The 17,252-nt window shown below is 41.1% G+C and overlaps 1 protein-coding gene across 1 annotated transcript in view; it reads left to right on the top strand.

The window, feature by feature from the left end:
• The window catches only part of SDC2 (syndecan 2), a 121,855-nt gene extending 104,815 nt beyond the window's left edge, over positions 1 to 17,040 (top strand). The window contains exons 3-5 of the mRNA XM_061123719.1: positions 5,997 to 6,133; positions 13,368 to 13,503; positions 14,630 to 17,040. Of these exons, the coding sequence (XP_060979702.1) occupies positions 5,997 to 6,133; positions 13,368 to 13,503; positions 14,630 to 14,793 (437 nt within the window). The 3' untranslated portion in view covers positions 14,794 to 17,040. The remainder of the gene's footprint in view (positions 1 to 5,996; positions 6,134 to 13,367; positions 13,504 to 14,629) is intronic.
• Positions 17,041 to 17,252: the final 212 nt, after the last annotated feature.

Here is a 17,252-nt window from a genome sequence, read left to right as displayed (position 1 = left end):
CTGAGAGTTGTCAGAGACTTGTAGAGGTTGTCCAAGTCATTTTTCTGATTTCTGCTAAGATTGTCCTTAAGTTTAACATAAAGAATGCAGATTCAGTCCTGCTCCTCTGGAAGCCCCCCATATCCCCCATCCGGGCGGAAGGGGATTGAAGTGGTTGTTTGAAATCCTGAACCACTCATCAGACAGATCGAGCTCAGACTTAAATGTGGGCCCACATTGCTTCTGCCTTGGCTGCAACCTTGGGCAGATCATTGCTGCAAAGAAGTGTATTGTTCTGGATTTTGGAAACCTCCTTGCACTATACTGGGGGTGTTGATTTTCAGCTTAAAGGTAGCAGAAGCTATAACTAAAATTTGTAAAGCCCTTTACTTATTACTTATTTACTGCATGTCAGACTCTGTTCGTAGTCTTATAACATCTCTATAAAGACAGATTCTGTTATCTCTGTTTTTCACAGGAGAAAATCTGAGGCCTGAGGAGATTGAATAGCTTGCCTCAGATCACACTGTTGGAAGGAAGTGGAGCTGGGCCAGGGGCCAGGGAGCTGGGCTGGAGAGTGTTCTCTTCACTGCTTCGCTCTACTGCCTCCTTGTGTCCTGAAAGCCCACTCTAGAATGAGGAGACCCTGCCTCGCTGACGCACAGCCCCCGGTGGAGACAGGGATCTCCTGGGTTTTGGCCAGCGTTCCCTCTGTTCTCGCTGTCACACCGTTCCGTAGACGAGCACAGGGACTGCAGGCATGGCCCGAGACCCAGAAGGTACCTCCCAGGGGAGAAGATAGATCATCCTCATACTATATATGTTGAAAACTTCAACCATCCACTTAAACGTTTCATGGACATTCACTGTGTGCCAGATGCTTGACCATATTCTTTGGACACAGAGATGAAAGACTAGGTCTTTGTCTTCAAAGAACCAAGAGTCAAATGAAAAAAATGTAGAAATGAGAAAAAAAAATTAATTGTTACACCATGTCATGGATGATCTAACATAAGAAGGTACTGTACAACAAAAGTGTGAGAGTTAAATGCAGAGTTCCAGATAAAGGTGGCGGATTGAAGGTATATACCTCCCAATACCCAACCAAACTGACCATAAACGAATTGGGCCTAAACTCATGAGGACAAATGGAACAGTGTAGGAGCCAAAGGCCACAATGTTTTGAAAGCTGGGAGGCAGATGGGTTTGTAGTAACAGACTTGGCAGATGTGAGAAAGCTGAGTTAGCCAGCTGTGGGGTGCGGATGGGGGCAGGGGTGGGAAGAGCAAAGAAGCAAACTAATTTACACGGCAGAGTCCCCACGGGGCCCTAGAATTCATGCCACTAGATGGAGGGTGAAGATGGTACTAAACTCAGGATGACTGACTGAAAGTTTAAGAAGTAAGGAGATTTCCCACCTGAAACTATCACAGCATTGTTAACCAACTATACTCCCATACACAATAAAAAGTTAAAAAAAAAAAAAAAAAGTAAGTAGATTCCCTAATTCCTTCCCATCAGAATGCAGCAAAAAGATTGATGCTCCTGACCTGAGAAGAAAACTGGAGGTTTGTTACCTGGAGAGGAAAAACAGAGGGTCTTTGGACTGGAAATATACCAGGCACATTTGGGGATGGGGGCCCCATGTTGAAAACAGGGAGAACAAGTTCTGAGATTAATGCTTAGGTTAATGCAGAGATTTTCCAAGTTATATTCTCCCAGTTGGTTCCCAGAACTTGGCCTTCTCCCTCTCTAGGGACTTGAACCAACTCAAAGGAAATAACTCTAAAATACTGACATTGGCATTTAACAGACTTCTGTGTGCTCAGAGCTTCTAGTCAGCTGCTCAACCTCTCCCTCTTAAGTATGAGAAGACAACCAAGGCTCCCTGGACATTTACAGGAGGACTTCTGAAATACAGAGACCTTCCTATAGCCCCAAATTGGAAGAGAACAGAAAAACTTACTAAATTTGGAGAGATAAGGTGCTTTAATGTTGAAACAAGAAGAGGATGCTATAAAAAAGGAACATTGTAAGAGTGCAAGAGTCCTTGGAGAGTGAAACGGTCATGTCAGAAATGAACAACTCATTAGGAGATGAGATAATAGGCAGATATTTACTCAATTCATTCAACAAGTATTTAACAATGACCCATAACATGGGGGAATAGACACCATTCTAGGTGCTAGGGACACTTTAGTAAATAAAATCTAATGATGCTTTCTCTGATGGTAGAATAATTTTATTTATTCCTTCCTATATTCTCTATTTCCCAATTTCATCTGTGAAAAAACTGCATTATTTTTTTTAAAAGACGTATTTCTTCATTAAGTAGAATAAAATGTTATTTTTTTTAAAAGAAGAAACTCAGTGAACAATGGAAGCAGATAAAAATAGTTCCATGATGGAGAAAGAGAGGATGACACTGATTTTAGGAATGAGAGTTTAAGCAGGAGAGTTTCCAAGGTGGAAACAGGCTTTGGACTCAAGTCTAAGCTGTCTCAGGCAAAGAGGACAGTGAGAGCTGAAAGTCAGGGGTGAGGGAGATGTGATCAGTGGGGTCCCCAGATTTCTGGTTTGGGTAAGAGGGTCAGTATTTTTAATAAAGATGATAAATGCAGTGGAAGAGCCACCTGAGGTGGGTCACTCATCTAATTTAAGAAGTGCTAACTTGAGAGAATTTTCTACTTTACAAAATCTCTTCTTTCACAACGAATTCTCCAAACTCCTAATTTGGTGATTCATATTTGTAACTGTTGTAAGCCAAGAGAGTCTCGAAAACCTTTAATTGAAAATTTTTCTTTTCTCATTGAATTTTTTTCCTAAGATGCAAATCAGTCATATTTTGTATAAAATTTTGATGGAAAATCAGGGAAGTTGATATGAGAGAGCAGAGTATTTGGACCCATCATTATTAATGATTTACATTTATGTAGGACTTCCCTGGTGGCTCAGACAGTAAAGCATCTGCCTATAATGCGGGAGACCCGGGTTCGATCCCTGGGTGGGGAAGATCCTCTGGAGAAGGAAATGGCAACCCACTCCAGGACTCTTGGCTGGAAAATCCTATGGATGGAGGAGGGTGGTAGGCTACAGTCCATGGGGTCGCAAAGAGTCGGACACAACCGAGCGATTTCACTTCACTTCACATTTATGTAACATTTTGTATACACAGAATGCTTTCAAATATATATATATATCATGTTTGCACCTCTGAGAATTAGTGGTTGTTATCCCCATTTTACTGATGAAGAAACTAACTCAAGCATTATTTGTCCAAGGACACAAAGATAATAAATGCCAGAACAAGTACTAAGTTTGTTTAATGCCAAATCCCATATTTATTTCAATATACTCTTCACCATTTTTTTTTTCTGAATAATGAGTGTACATGCTGGAGGAAATCAATATATTAAAATATTTAAAATGAGTCATATTCATAGCTTTGCACTTTTCCTAGTATCTTACCTCATATTTTTTGAACTGCTTGTTATTTTAACATGATTCCATGCGGAGTCTGGGGCTATTCATCATTTTTTCCTGTCTGAGGAAGCAGGTTAGTTTGAGTTACAGACTTTGAATTTTTTGAGTTGTTATAAGTCTGACAAATGATCAACTTAAAAAGAATGTTGTATTTGAATGTGAACAATTCTCAAATGTTATTTTTGTAAAAAGGCAAAATGAACAAACAAAAAGACATAGTGCCCAGTTGGAAGTCAGTGGTTAGTCCTTACTGTCAGCGCCTGGAGGTGTTGGGATTTTGTTAGACATTCTGTTGGAGAGCCAATCAGATCCAATCCCTCAGCCATAGGAAGCTTCAGTCCCTTGTCCCTCAGGGGAAACTTTAGTCAGTCATCACACAAACAAATGTATTGTTACAAACTTGTGATAAATGCAGTCTTAGGGTAAGAAGGTGGTACTAAATAAGCAGGTGATGAAGACTCTAATGTGGAAGGGAGGCCTTCTCCAAGGAATGACATTTGTGCTGAAATCTAGAGGTGAGGTTTAGAAATTAACTAGGCAAAGACTTCTGGCCGAAGATCAGGGGACCACAGCTGGAGTCTAGGGGATAACAGGATAAATGATGCTGAAGGCAACTGGAAAGGAAGGCCAGGACTGGACTACACAAGAAGAGGCGGCGGCATTTTATATTCACCTCGAGAGCCGTGGAGTGCTGCTGTTATAGTTCTAAAGAGGAGAATGATGGGGTTGCAGCCCATCTGTGCACAGTGGGCTGGAAGGAAATGAGGAAGAAGGGAGGCCCGGTGATTGATGGGAAGATTGGATGAGGGTGGTAGCCCTGGAACTATAGAAAGATGTTAAGAGTGGAGACGTAAAAAGAAGGTAAAATCCATAGAACTGGGTGATGGATTCAATGTGGTGGTGAGGAAGAGGGGAGGGAGCCAGAGCTGTGAGTTACAGGAACGAAGGGTTCCACTCACTGCCAGATAACATGAGGAGAAAAGACTGCGTTTGTAGAGGGGACGCAGGGAAATCATGAGTTCTAGTTTTTTTAAATTTTATTGAAGTATAGAAGATTTACAATATTGTGTTAATTTCTGCTGTTACCACAGTTATTCAGTTGGGTATATTTTTTCAATATTCTTTTCCGTTATGGTTTATCACAGGATATTGAATATAGTCCCCTGTGCTATACAATATGACTTTGTTGTTTATCCATTCTATGTATGATAATTTGCATCTGTTAATCCCAAACTTCCAGTCCTTCCCTCCTTACCTCCTCTCCCCTGGCAACCACAGGTCTGTTCCACGAGTTCTATTTTGAACGTGACCGAGATGTATTTACTACCTTTGAGTCATTCAAGTGAAAATGCCAAGTAGGCTGGTGGATATGTAGGTCTAAATTTTGGAGGAGTGACAGAAGGGAACCACTTGGGTTAGCTTGGGTTTCATTTGTATTTAGATGTAACAGAAGCCATGGGTGAGAGAGAAAGTGTAGAGTAAGGTGCAGCCTAGGGCTCAGCCTTAAGGAACCTTTCATATTTTGTGTCCAGGTGGAAGACAGTGAATCTGCAAAGGAGACTTAGAAAAATCCAGAGAGGTGAGGGGAAAGTCAGGAAGTCAAAGTCATAGAAACCCAAAGGTAGTGTATCAGAAAGGAGGTGGGAGTTGACAAGCGTCCAGTGATACTAGGAGGTTCAATTAGATGAGGACCACTCTGGAAAATGCCACTGGATATGGTATGTGGAGGGGAATGGTGACCTTAACAAAACAGTTAAGTCACCAGCAGTGTGGTGACAGGGGACATTTGACTAGGGGGAGTAGAGCAGAGAGTGGGATAGATGGTGTGGGAGGAGCTGGTGAGTCTGCACAACACTGCTGAGACTAAGTCTGACTATGAACAGGGGAAGTGCAGCAGCTCACTCAGATAAAGTTGGTGTTCCCTTTCCATGTTGTTGTGATGGAAAATGGAAAATATAGCATGTGTCAGCATAGAAGGGAAGCAGTCTCTTGAGGAGGAGAGACTGAACACACGAGTAAAAGAATGACTACTTGAGGGTCTTCCCTGGTGGTCCAGCAGTTAAGAATCCACCTTGCAACGCAAAGGACATCAGTTTGATCCCTGTGGGGAGCTAAAATCCCACGTGCCATGGAGCTGCTAAACCCAGGCACTGCAACCAGAGAGCCTGGGTGCAGCAACTACTGAGCCCACAGGCCACTACTGGAGAGTCTGTGTGCCACAATGAAACATCCCTCATGCCGCAGCTAAGACCTGATGCAGCCAAATAAATAAATTATTTTTAAAAGAGTTACTTGAGAACATTTGGGATAATAATAATATAGAAAAAAAAAATGCCAGGCTCCCCACAGATCCACTTTGAAGTCACTTCTTTATTGCTCTGAAGACTGCAGGAAGGTTTATGCTGAGTTCCTGAGGAGCAGGTATTGTGAAAAAACGTGACTCTGTCATGGTCAACTTGAGACCACATAGCCTGATACTGTAGAATTCTGTGTTGTGACTCATGTGCTTAGCTCGTCTTTGCTTATTCTTCCAGGAGCTGATGAGGATGGAGAGAGTCCAGAGCTGACCACGTCTCGGCCCATTCCAAAGATACCGTTCACTAGTAGTGCTCCGAGAGTGGAAACCACAACGCTGAGCAAGATACAGGACAAGATCGCTGCTCAGACAAAGGTGTGTTTTATTTCGCATCGTGTCATCAGGTTATTGTCAATGTGCCTTTTGAAAAAATTGTACAGAATGTTCCTTTTAAGAGGCACCTTTTAAAACTGTGTAAGGACAACTGGTCTTTTCATTATATTGTAAATGGCTCCTCCTTACTCTTCATGATCGTTTTGACATTTGCCACCTACTGCTTTTTTGTTGTTGTTGTTAAATAGGCTTTGCTTTTCAAAGCAGTTTTAGGTTCACAGCAGAATTGAGTGGGAAGCACAGAGAGTTCCTGTATACCATCTGCCCCCACACATGCTCAACAACCCGCCCCCCCCCCCCCCGTCAACATCCTGTGACAGAGAGGTACACTTGTTACAACTGATGAATCCACATTCAGCTCAGTTCAGTGGCTCAGTCGTGTCCAACTCTTTGTGACCCCATGGACTGCAGCACGCCAGGCTTCCCTGTCCATCACCAACTCCTGGAGTTTCCTCAAACTCATGCCTATCATGTCAGTGATGCCATCCAACCATCTCATCCTCTGTCGACCCCTTCTCCTCCCTCCTTCAATCTTTCCCAGCATCAGGGTCTTTTCCAGTGAGTCGTTTCTTCACATCAGGTGGCCAAAGTAATGGAATTTCAGCTTCAGCATCAGTCCTTCCAATGAACATTCAGGACTGATTTCCTTTAGGATGGACTGGTTGGACCTCCTTGCTGTCCAAGGGACTCTCAAGAGGCTTCTCCAATACCACAGTTCAAAAGCATCAATTCTTTGGTGCTCAGCTTTCTTTATAGTCCAACTCTCACATCCATACATGACTATTGGAAAAACTATAGCTTTGACTAGACGGACCTTTGTTGGTAAAATAATATCTCTGCTTTTTAATATGCTGTCTAGGTTTGTCATAGCTTTTCTTCCAAGGAGCAAGAATCTACATTGGCAGGTCATAATCTCCTAGAGTCCAGAGTTTAACTTAGGGTTTGCTCACCATGATGTATTACATTGAATGGGTTCTGACACATTTCTAATGGGCGTGTATCCACCATTAGTGTAGCCTACAGAATAATTGCACTGTCCTAAAAGTCCTCTATCCCCCTACATGTTTGTTCCTCCTCCCCTCCCAGCCCCTAGAAACCACTGATTTCTTTTACTATCTCCGTAGTTTGTGCCTTTCCAAAATGATGCATAGTTAGAATCATGTAGTATGTAGTCATTTCAGATTGGCTTCTTTCACTTAGTAATATGCATTTACAGTTCTGCCATGTCTTTTCATAGCCTAATGGCTAATTCTATTATTTTTATCACCCAGGCCTAGCTTATAAACAAATCTTTTTTACAGGGTTCTTCTTCTTAAGGAACTCACAGCCCAGTTAAGAAGCAAAACCTTTTCAGTTTATGTGACGTACATTAAGAAAATTTGTTTTTATTTCATAAAGAATTGGTTGTGAGTTAAAACCACTGTAAACTTTACATCTGCTGAAATAGGTTATGGACTAAGAAGACTCTAGGTACTAATCTCAATAAGTGTTTTCCCAAAAGCTTTTCATATCACCAGTGGTATGTAAACTTCAACTCTTCCAATGATAATGATGGATGTGGGTACATCTCTATATTCATTTTGAGAGCTGTCTTATTAAGAAAGGCCAAAGAAAGGTCTTTGGCCCTAGAACAGAGCAAAAGTTTCTAATGGAAACTAGGGGACTGGTGATTTTGGCTTTATTAGCATGGTATTGCATTCAGCTGACCAGCTACTACTAGGTAAGCTACTTAAGTTGGAAAATACATGCTACAGTCTGAAGAAGGCTGAAGTTTCAAATCCTGTTGTTGTTCAGTTGCTCAGTCATGTCTGACTCTTTGCAATCCCATGGACTGCAGCATGCCAGGCTTCCCTGTCCCTTCACCATCTCCCAGAGCTTGCTCAGACTCATGTCCATTGAATTGGTAATGCCATCCAACCACCTCATCCTCTGTCATCCCTTTCTTTTCCTGCCTTCAATCTTTCCCAGCATCAGGGTCTTTTCTAATGAGTCTGCTCTTTGCATCGGGTGGCCAAAGGATTGGAGTTTCAGCTTCAGCATCAGTCCTTAAATGAATATCCAGGACTGATTTGCTTTAGGGTTGGTTTGATCTCCTTGCAGTCCAAGGGACTCTCAAGAGTCTTCTCCAACACCACAGTTTGAAAGTATCAATTCTTTGGCCCTCAGCCTTCTTTATGGTCCAACTCTCACATCCATACATGACTACTGGAAAAACCATAGCTTTGAATAGACAGACCTTTGTTGGCAAAGTGATGTCTTAAGTCCTAGATCTGGTCAAGTGTCTTAGTTTCTCTGACCCATTTCTCTTGGGTCCTTGGGAAGATTAAATGTGAGGGCATGCAGCATGGCACCTGAGACCCAGCAAGCACTCTGTAAATAGGCCTTCATGGAAGTCGGTTAGAGCAGTAGAGACTGAGGCAGTTCACCAAGGGAAAGTGTGGAGTAACAGGGGCAGGAGACTTTAGACAGTGGAGGATAGCATGCTCCTTAGGAGAACTTGGAATCACAAGTGTCCCTGTTTGGTGCTCACCCATCTGTTGGTTAGAAATGAGATGCTGCCAAAGTTTAACAGCAGCCAGGATGTGGAAGACTGTGTCATGAAGGTAGAGACAGGCTGTCTCTGGAGTGAGAAGTGCCCCCTCTGCAGGTAGGACTGCACATGGGCTTCCAGCCCAATGACACCCCTCCCTTTCCCACAGTGCACTTGTTCTTCCCCTCTCCTTCCCACAGTGCACTTGTTCTTCCCCTCCCCTTCCCACAGTGCACTTGTTCTTCCCCTCCCCTTCCCACAGTGCACTTGTTCTTCCCCTCCCCTTCCCACAGTGCACTTGTTCTTCACTTTCCTCACTAACCTCCTACCCACCCCACTCCCCACACAAGTGCATAGGGTGGTGAGGAACAGAGCTGGGTAGGTTTCTTCAGATGTGGAGCAGGCAGGACAGTCCTCTCCAGACCGGAGTGCTGTCTGTTGGATGGAGAAGGGCTTGTTACCGTTAGCGGTAGACCGACTTCACAGGCCAGGCGCTAGGAGAAGGAGGAGCTGTGAGCCATGAGGCAGACCCATCTGGCTCCCTGCATGGTAGCTGCTCCAGAAATGGATTCTGTTGAATGAATGAAAAGAAAAAGGGAGAAGAGGAGAAGTGCAAAGCAACAGGTGCAGCTGAGGGTAGATCATCCAGGGTGGCCACTGAAAGACGCATCTGACTCTACCTGCAGGTATATATGACCACTTGTCGTGACTGAATCCCCTGAGGTCAGGAACCATTCGGACTCACTAGCTTGAGACAAGAAACTCAGTTTTGGCTTTCTGTGGTAGTTTTTATCCTCAGCAAAACCTAATTTGACATAGAGCTGTCTGGTCAGTTGACAACAATGGATTGAAAATTGATGTAAGTTTTTAAAAATTGACTTTAAGGGAGCAATTGTGTTGGATTAAAATAAAGAAGATAGATGCTTGGCAGGTGAGTTCAGAAATGAAGGACCTCAAAACATTTTAACGTATTCTTGGTATCGTTTGTTTTTGATGTAGTAATAATAAAAGTTCATCCATTTGTGGGAGATTTATTGAGTGCTACTCATTGTGTCGAACACTTTTTGAAGTACTTATCATGATACTATTAATATTAGTGATTAAATTTTCTATTTTGTAATTACATGGCACAGCTAAATTAAACATTGCCTTTCGGATACCATTAATACAGATTTTGCATTTGAGTGGGCATCACAGTGGCATTGATGTCACTGTTATAGATATTCTGCCCAGTTTGTTGTAAATTTATGTGACTAAAATAAGAAGAATACAGGTATTTGTTCAAGCAGAGCATTGCTTGTAACCTTTTACTCCATTACATTTTCATGGTATCCAAAGAACCAGACCTGGATATGACAGATCTTTAATTGACTTCATCTAATCATCTATGCTGCCTTTTCATAATTTCACTTTGCACACATATATGAGAGTCCAGGCATTTCAGATTAGTTCTGTACTATAGAAAGTATTAGTAGTCAAACTATTCCTTTCATAAAAATAAAACTTGTAAACTTAAAGAGTGACTGTTCCATCCAGAGCTCTTAGAAGCTTGTGTACTCACTCCTGTGAGTACGTGGTAGCCCCATTTCTGTGGAGACCTCCTGTCTCCCAACCCGCAGACTGCCTGAAATGCAGGCTCATTCCTGGCTGTTGGATCAGAAGCTGAGTAAAATGGAAATGTTAACTGTCTCAAAGGATTTTAGGGACTGAAAAGACCTGAAGGGAACTCATGTGATCTGTCATAAAAATGAGACAAAGATGACATGGATGAATTAAATTCCATCACTAATGTCACAGTAGCTGTTTACCTTCACCTCATTCGCCGCCAGAACTCACTTCCTCTTTCCCTCATCACAAACCTGGGTATCAGCCTACTTGAGCTTTCTCTTCCCTTTCCTAACACTCCCTTAACTGCTAATGAGCAGTGAAAAGTCTCCTAGATTAGAATCCAGATAATTCGTTTTCTCATCTGCTGAGTTGTCTGTCCTTCTACCAGGCATCAAGTTAACGATGGGCTTTCCATGAGAAGAATGGAGGAAAAGAATTGAGGCAAAATACTGTCAATGAGCTTTTCTCTTTGCTTTCCCTTGGTACAGGAAAGCCAGAGGATACCTTTATTTTCTTCTCTACCAATAATGTAGAGAATAGTGAAATTTGGAGTGCATGTTGTACGGCAGTGAAATGATCATTTTTCTGTAGCCTCTGATTTTTGTAAGTCCTGGTGGGTTGAGGGTTAAGTCAGTACAAGATTTTCGTGTGGCTTGGGAAAGTAAGACAGGCATTCTTTATCATGCTTTATTATACATCATCTTGAGTGGAAACCAGTCTAGTGCTCTGTCCACTGAGGCAAGGCCCGCTGACCTTGGCACATTTTAAGTTATATGTTTTAGTATGTCACAGTCCTTTCAATGGGATTGCCTGGTGGTGGCTCAGATGTTAAAAAATCTGCCTGCCATGTGGGAGACCTGCCTGCCATGTGGGAGATCTATCTGAGCTCCAAATGGTGCTCAGATAGATACACCTAGTGATCCTTCTTGGAAACATTGATGACCTTAAGGCACCCCAGAAAGGTGAGGTCTCTATGCTTTTTAACCCTCTAGGCTAAGTAGCCATATTGGATGAATGCTGGCCTTCAAAAAGCCATCAGACATTTAACTGGACCACAGCTTAGAATCCTAATGAAGGTGGTTGGCTGCTCTTAGAAAGAGTAGTAAAGCTAAAAAATACTTTTGTCTACAGTGAGAAACCAGTGGAATTGACAGTGTTTTTCGTCAGTAGTGTTGGCCAACAAGAACTTGAGCCTGATAGGGAAGAACCAACTCATTTGAACTGAGCTTCTCTAATTCAGTGGTTCTCAAACTGTAGAATTATCTGGAGAGCTTTAAATAAGTACCAACAATAAGCAGTGCCAGTTTTACTCAGTCCAGAACAATGAAACAGTCTCTAGTGGTGGTCTTTTTACATATATATATATTTAACTTTTCAGGTGCTCTCAGATTTCAGTGTAATCTTAGGTCATTGGTACACGATGGCCAACATTGGTGCTGAAGGTTAGAAAGCCAACAGATGATTTATGTGATGGTATAATGGGCTATAAAGTGTTCTGGGGTTTTTGAGAGGTGGAAGATCAGGGCTTCGTGAAGGACAAATAGACAGTGAAAGAAGTGAAAATTTTGTATTGGAGTTAGAGGAACTGTATGAACCGAAGCACAGATGTTAGGAATCAGTTTTGGTAAGAAAGTGGTACTAGAGATGGCGTTTCAGGGCTTCCTCCTGGAGATTAAGCAGTGGCCTTGGGAGATGGATTGGAAGTCACCCAACACATGCAGTTGGGTATGATGTGGTAAAGACCTAGATAAGGCCTCGGGAATGAGAATCCATGGAAGATACTGAATTTGAAGGAAAGGTGAAAGGCAAATTGAAAAGACTATATATATATATGTGTGTGTGTGCATACCATACAGTATGGTAGCATACCACATAGCCCCACAGTGTGTATGCATACACACACACATATATATATATAGTCTTTTCTATATATATATGTGTGTGTGTGTGTGTATACACACACACATATATATATATATGATATATGAGGTATCACTTAGTCATGTCCACCTCTTTGCGACCCTGTGGACTCCTTTGTCCATGGAATTCTTCAGGCAGGAAGAATTCCTGCAGGGCATTGCCATGCCCTCTTTCAGATCTTCCCAACCCAGGGACTGAACCCAGGTCTCCCACATGGCAGGCAAATTTTTTAACGTCTGAGCCACCACCAGGCAATCCCATTGAAAGGACTGTGACATACCAAAACATATAACTTGAAATGTGCCAAAATAACTGTGGGGGCCCAAGAGAATAGTAGTTACTATTGATGAAAATGGGGAGAGGGTCGATGTGTTATGATGGCACAGCCAAGGATGAGGGTCCTGTAGGGTGCTGGTAGGTAGGAATAATGCTGCCTGGAGGTGAGATGGTGAGAGTTGTAGAGTACTGAAGAAACTGAGAGTGCCCTTCACTGGACAGATGGAAAAAGTGAGGTCCAGAAAAATAGTGGGTCAGGGCCACACAGGAGCTCCTTACAGAACCCAGGGCCTCCTGAAGTCTAAATTCTAATCCAGGGCGTGGTGAAGGTGTAAGAGTGAATAAATAGTGGGGATCATTACAGATGAAGCCTGTTGGCTGTGCCCCACAGAGTGGTAGCAGGCAGAGCCCCGGGAGAACACTCAGAGAGAATGCCTGCAGGGAGGCTGCCATCACAGTAGCCCATGTAGCAGAAAGGTGATGGAGTGAGTTGAACTGTGTAGTGTTGTTAGGTTGGAGCAGCCAGAAGGGGATGGTGGCCTGAAAACTGAAGAGTGGTAAGGAAGCTAGAGATCCTTGTGAAATGTCAACTTAGAGATTCTAACCATGCCATTAGGATTATTACAAACTCAATAAACTGTCCATCTTGCCTGTACATGTGATGGGTGTTATATAAAACCATGAACAATGCGGGCCCACCATAGGACTCACCCATTGGAATACACATCACACAAAGTGATTATTTCATTTATTTTCTAAACCCAGTGTTTGAAAGAAAAAAAAAAAAAAAAAAACTTGGGAAAGTACTTACTGTTTCTTTTTCTTCCAGCACATTAAAAGATTTTTCTAATCTTTCTTTCTTTTTTGTTTTGACTATACCAGTCACCTGAAGAAATTGATAAGGAAAAAGTTCACCTCCCTGACTCAGAAAGGAAAATGGACCCAGCTGAAGAGGATACAAATGTATACACTGAGAAGCACTCAGACAATCTGTTTAAACGAACAGAAGTCCTGGCAGGTAAGTAGCTGGGTGGAGGGTCCTTCAATAGGCTTCTGTTTGTCTGAGTGATGTTCAGAAGTATCAGCAGGGTTTGCCGGATGTTACCCTACTACTGAAAACTATCTTGGGCACCTGTCTCATTCAGAGCGAGTGAGGCAAGAGTTAGGCAAAGGTTGTCTCTATTTTCTGTCAGCTCCCTCAGCCTACCTTTTGACCCGCCATTTCGGTTGGGGTTGGGAGAGGCAAGAAGAAAGTTAAGGCCTAAATTGGTCTAGAACAACTGGGTGTCAGGTATAGCTGAATGTGAAGCTCAGTCAGGCTTAATCCAAGTCCTCCTGATCTCAAGATAAATTTAAGAGAAGAGAAGATTCTTTATGGAGAGGGCCGTTGATACAGTGCCCACGGCACAGAAGGATATTGTCTCTAATCATAATTTACCTGATGAAAGTATTAACCTTTGATTTTAAAGGGGAAAATTTGCAAGATTTTAGAACACAGTCCTTTTAAAAAATTTTTATTTTTATTGAAGTATATTTGATTTACAATGTTGTGTTAGTTTCTGATGTACAGCAAAGTGATTCCATTATACATATAATAGTTTGCATCTGCTAATCCCAAACTCCCAATCCAGCCCTCCCCTACCCCCCACCCCTCCCTTAGCAACCACAGATCTGACCTCTACCTTTGTAGAACACTTGATCCTTGAGAGGAAAGTCCCAAATCCAAGATGACAAAGGAAATTTGCATGCTTTTTTCACAGTTCCCTTTACAAAATTTAAGTCAGTTATATCATGTTTTGTATTTTCATTGAAAAAGCAATTAGAAGATTAGATTACAAAAATGTGAATGCTGAAAAGACATAACAGTTTTAATGTATGGAACTAGTTGAGGTCACAGCCAGATTTTTTCTTATTGAGGCTTTTGGATGATATTATTAATACTAATCAAAGGAAGTATTATACCTCTTGAAGAATGTCAGCTTTGCTTAATTACCTAGTTGCTTCATTGAATCCAGTTTTTTTTTAGTTTTGGGGTTTTCAAATTAAGCTTTTTATGAAAGTGTTGATAGATTGGCCTTAACAAAGCTAATTTCTGCCATCCTTGAATCTCTTCTAAAAGTAATCTTCGTTTTGGTGTGTTTCAGCTGTCATTGCTGGCGGAGTTATCGGCTTTCTCTTTGCAATTTTCCTTATCCTGCTGTTGGTGTATCGCATGAGAAAGAAGGATGAAGGAAGTTATGACCTTGGAGAACGCAAACCATCCAGTGCTGCTTATCAGAAGGCACCTACTAAGGAGTTTTATGCGTGAAAACTCCCATTTAGTGTCTCTATTTATGAGATCACTGAACTTTTAAAAATAAAGCTTTTGCATAGAATAATGAAGATCTTTGTTTTTTGTTTGTTTCATTAAAGAGCCATTCTGGCACTTTAATGATAAAAATCCCATTGTATTTAAATCTTTTCATGTATTTCTTTAGAACAACAACATAAAATTCAAACTTAACATCTGCAGTGTTCTGTGAATAGCAGTGGCAAAATATTATGTTTTAAAAACGCTCAATGTACATGGAATTGGTTTAAATTTCTATGCGCAAATATGAAAAGAGTGTTTTTATCCGATGGTTCGAAGATGAAAGCTATTTCATTTGTGTCAGCATGTCTCAGAGTGACCTTATCAAGTTGGTCTTACTTTGTTAATTTATCTGTTGTTCCCCTCTCCTCTGCTCGCCCTTGAAAACAAAACAAAACTCTATGCCTTTTGTAGCTGTTATGGTGCAATTTGTCTTTGGGTAATTCAGATAATGGTAATTTAGTGTATATGTGATTTTCAAATATGTAAACTTTAACCTCCACTTTGTATAAATTTTTAAGTGTCAGACTATCCATTTTACACTTGCTTTATTTTTCATTACCTGTAGCTTCAGGCAGATTTGCAACAGCAAATTAATGTGTAAAATTGGATTATCACCACAAAACTGTTTAGTCATGTCTATCCATTCAGATCTTCTTTTGAGAGGATTTGATGTGAGTTACTGACAAGCCTCAGCAAACCCAAAGATGCTAACAGTATTTTGAGAAGTTGCTGCAGATTCCTTTGGCCACTGTATTTGCTAATTTCTTGCAATTTGAAGGTACGAGTAGGGACTTAAGGAAAAAATCAGTTTTTGTTCTTACAAATGCATTTAAGTTGTAAACGTCTTTTTAAGCCTTTGAAGTGCCTATGATTCTATGTAACTCGTTGCAGACTGGTGTTAATGAGTATATATAACAGTTAAAAAAAAGTTGGTATTTTATAAGCACAGACAATTCTAATGGTAACTTTTGTAGTCTTACGAATAGACGTAAATTGTAATTTGGGAATATAAAAACTACTGAATAAATCATGTGGCCTAATATTGAAAATGTCACTGTTATAAATTTTGTACATTTTCGATCAAATGTACACCTCCCCTTGGCTAACGACCGTCTGCTCTCAAGGATGTTGTGGGTTTGATTTCTGAGTGTTCCACGGTGTCTGTAAATCAAAACCAAAGAGCTCATTTGATGAGGCTGTTTATTATCAGATTCGCTTCTGAATTGGCCAGAGGAAATCTGAATGTATCATCCTGTGTGTGTGTTTGGATGTAGATATTGGAAGGCTGCCAGGGAGGGAATTGTGAGTTTCACAACCTTTATAGAGATAGCTGATGGCAATATTGAGATGGATACCCGCTCTGGCGAATAACTTTTAGGACTATAAATTCCAAAGAACTAAAGAGGGCTTTCCTGATGTCGATATCTATGGTTTAGTCCTCTGGATTGTTTTACCTTTGAAACTGCTCCGAATCTCTCCTGAAGTTTAACCGAAGAAGTAATAGATGGAATACCATAGTTCACACTGTGGGGAAGAAGAGTCACTCAGGGAGGTTCTAGGCATTAAAAGGAGAGCTTCACTGCTTAGGAATGAGATTGCCAGAAAGCAGTGATGCCTGAGGAAGAGATGGAAATGTGAGGGTACCCTAGCGCCCTGGCTGGGGACTTCCTTCTAACTGAACATTTCCTTTTTCTGTTTTACCACCAATTTTGTTTTAAAGTGTGAGCTGCCAAAGTAGGAAGAAGACAGCAAAAACAGCAACCTTTCCAACATATAATTTGCTTTTAATGAAGTATGAATACTTACTTCATTTAGAGAACGTTCCCTGGAATTGCCACAGAACTCAATTAAAAAAAAATTTTTTTTTGATGCAGCACTCAGAACAGTGTTTACTTAAATTCTTAATGGCCTTAATTCTCAAAGTCCTGTCCCATCACTTACAGAATCAGTCTACTGTGGAGTGATTAAAAGGAAGTGATAGCACTTTCTAAAGCTGCACAATGTCCCTCGGTTATGGAGGTTATGAGTATAGTGGGTATACCTCTAACTGTGCAAAGCAAAGTTCAGTTCGTAGAATATTAACTGCTTGGAATATTCATGCCAGGAAAAGGAAATTTCTGGCAAATATTTTGTCACTGCTGTAAAGCAAAATATTTGTTAAAGTGCCAAAATAAAGTCTGTCATGCTGAAAGTAAAAAATCATTGTATAGACTGACATCCAGTTTTCTTCAACTTTTACATTTTCTGCTCAGTTTTTTTTGTTTGTTTGTTTGTTTTTTTTAAGATTCAGTAAATACTACTACAAAAAGTGTTAGTAATGATTACCAAGTTCAGGGAAATTTTGGTAAAATATAAATACTAAAGCCAATGTGAAAATTTCCTGTTTCCTTAACCACATCTAAATGATTTCCTGT

This window comes from Dama dama, chromosome 21 (assembly GCF_033118175.1).
Source record: "Dama dama isolate Ldn47 chromosome 21, ASM3311817v1, whole genome shotgun sequence".
In the NCBI taxonomy this organism is placed as follows: Eukaryota; Metazoa; Chordata; class Mammalia; order Artiodactyla; family Cervidae; genus Dama; species Dama dama.
The sequence above is the reverse complement of the archived record's forward strand: the minus strand, read 5'-3'. Positions and strand labels throughout refer to the sequence as shown.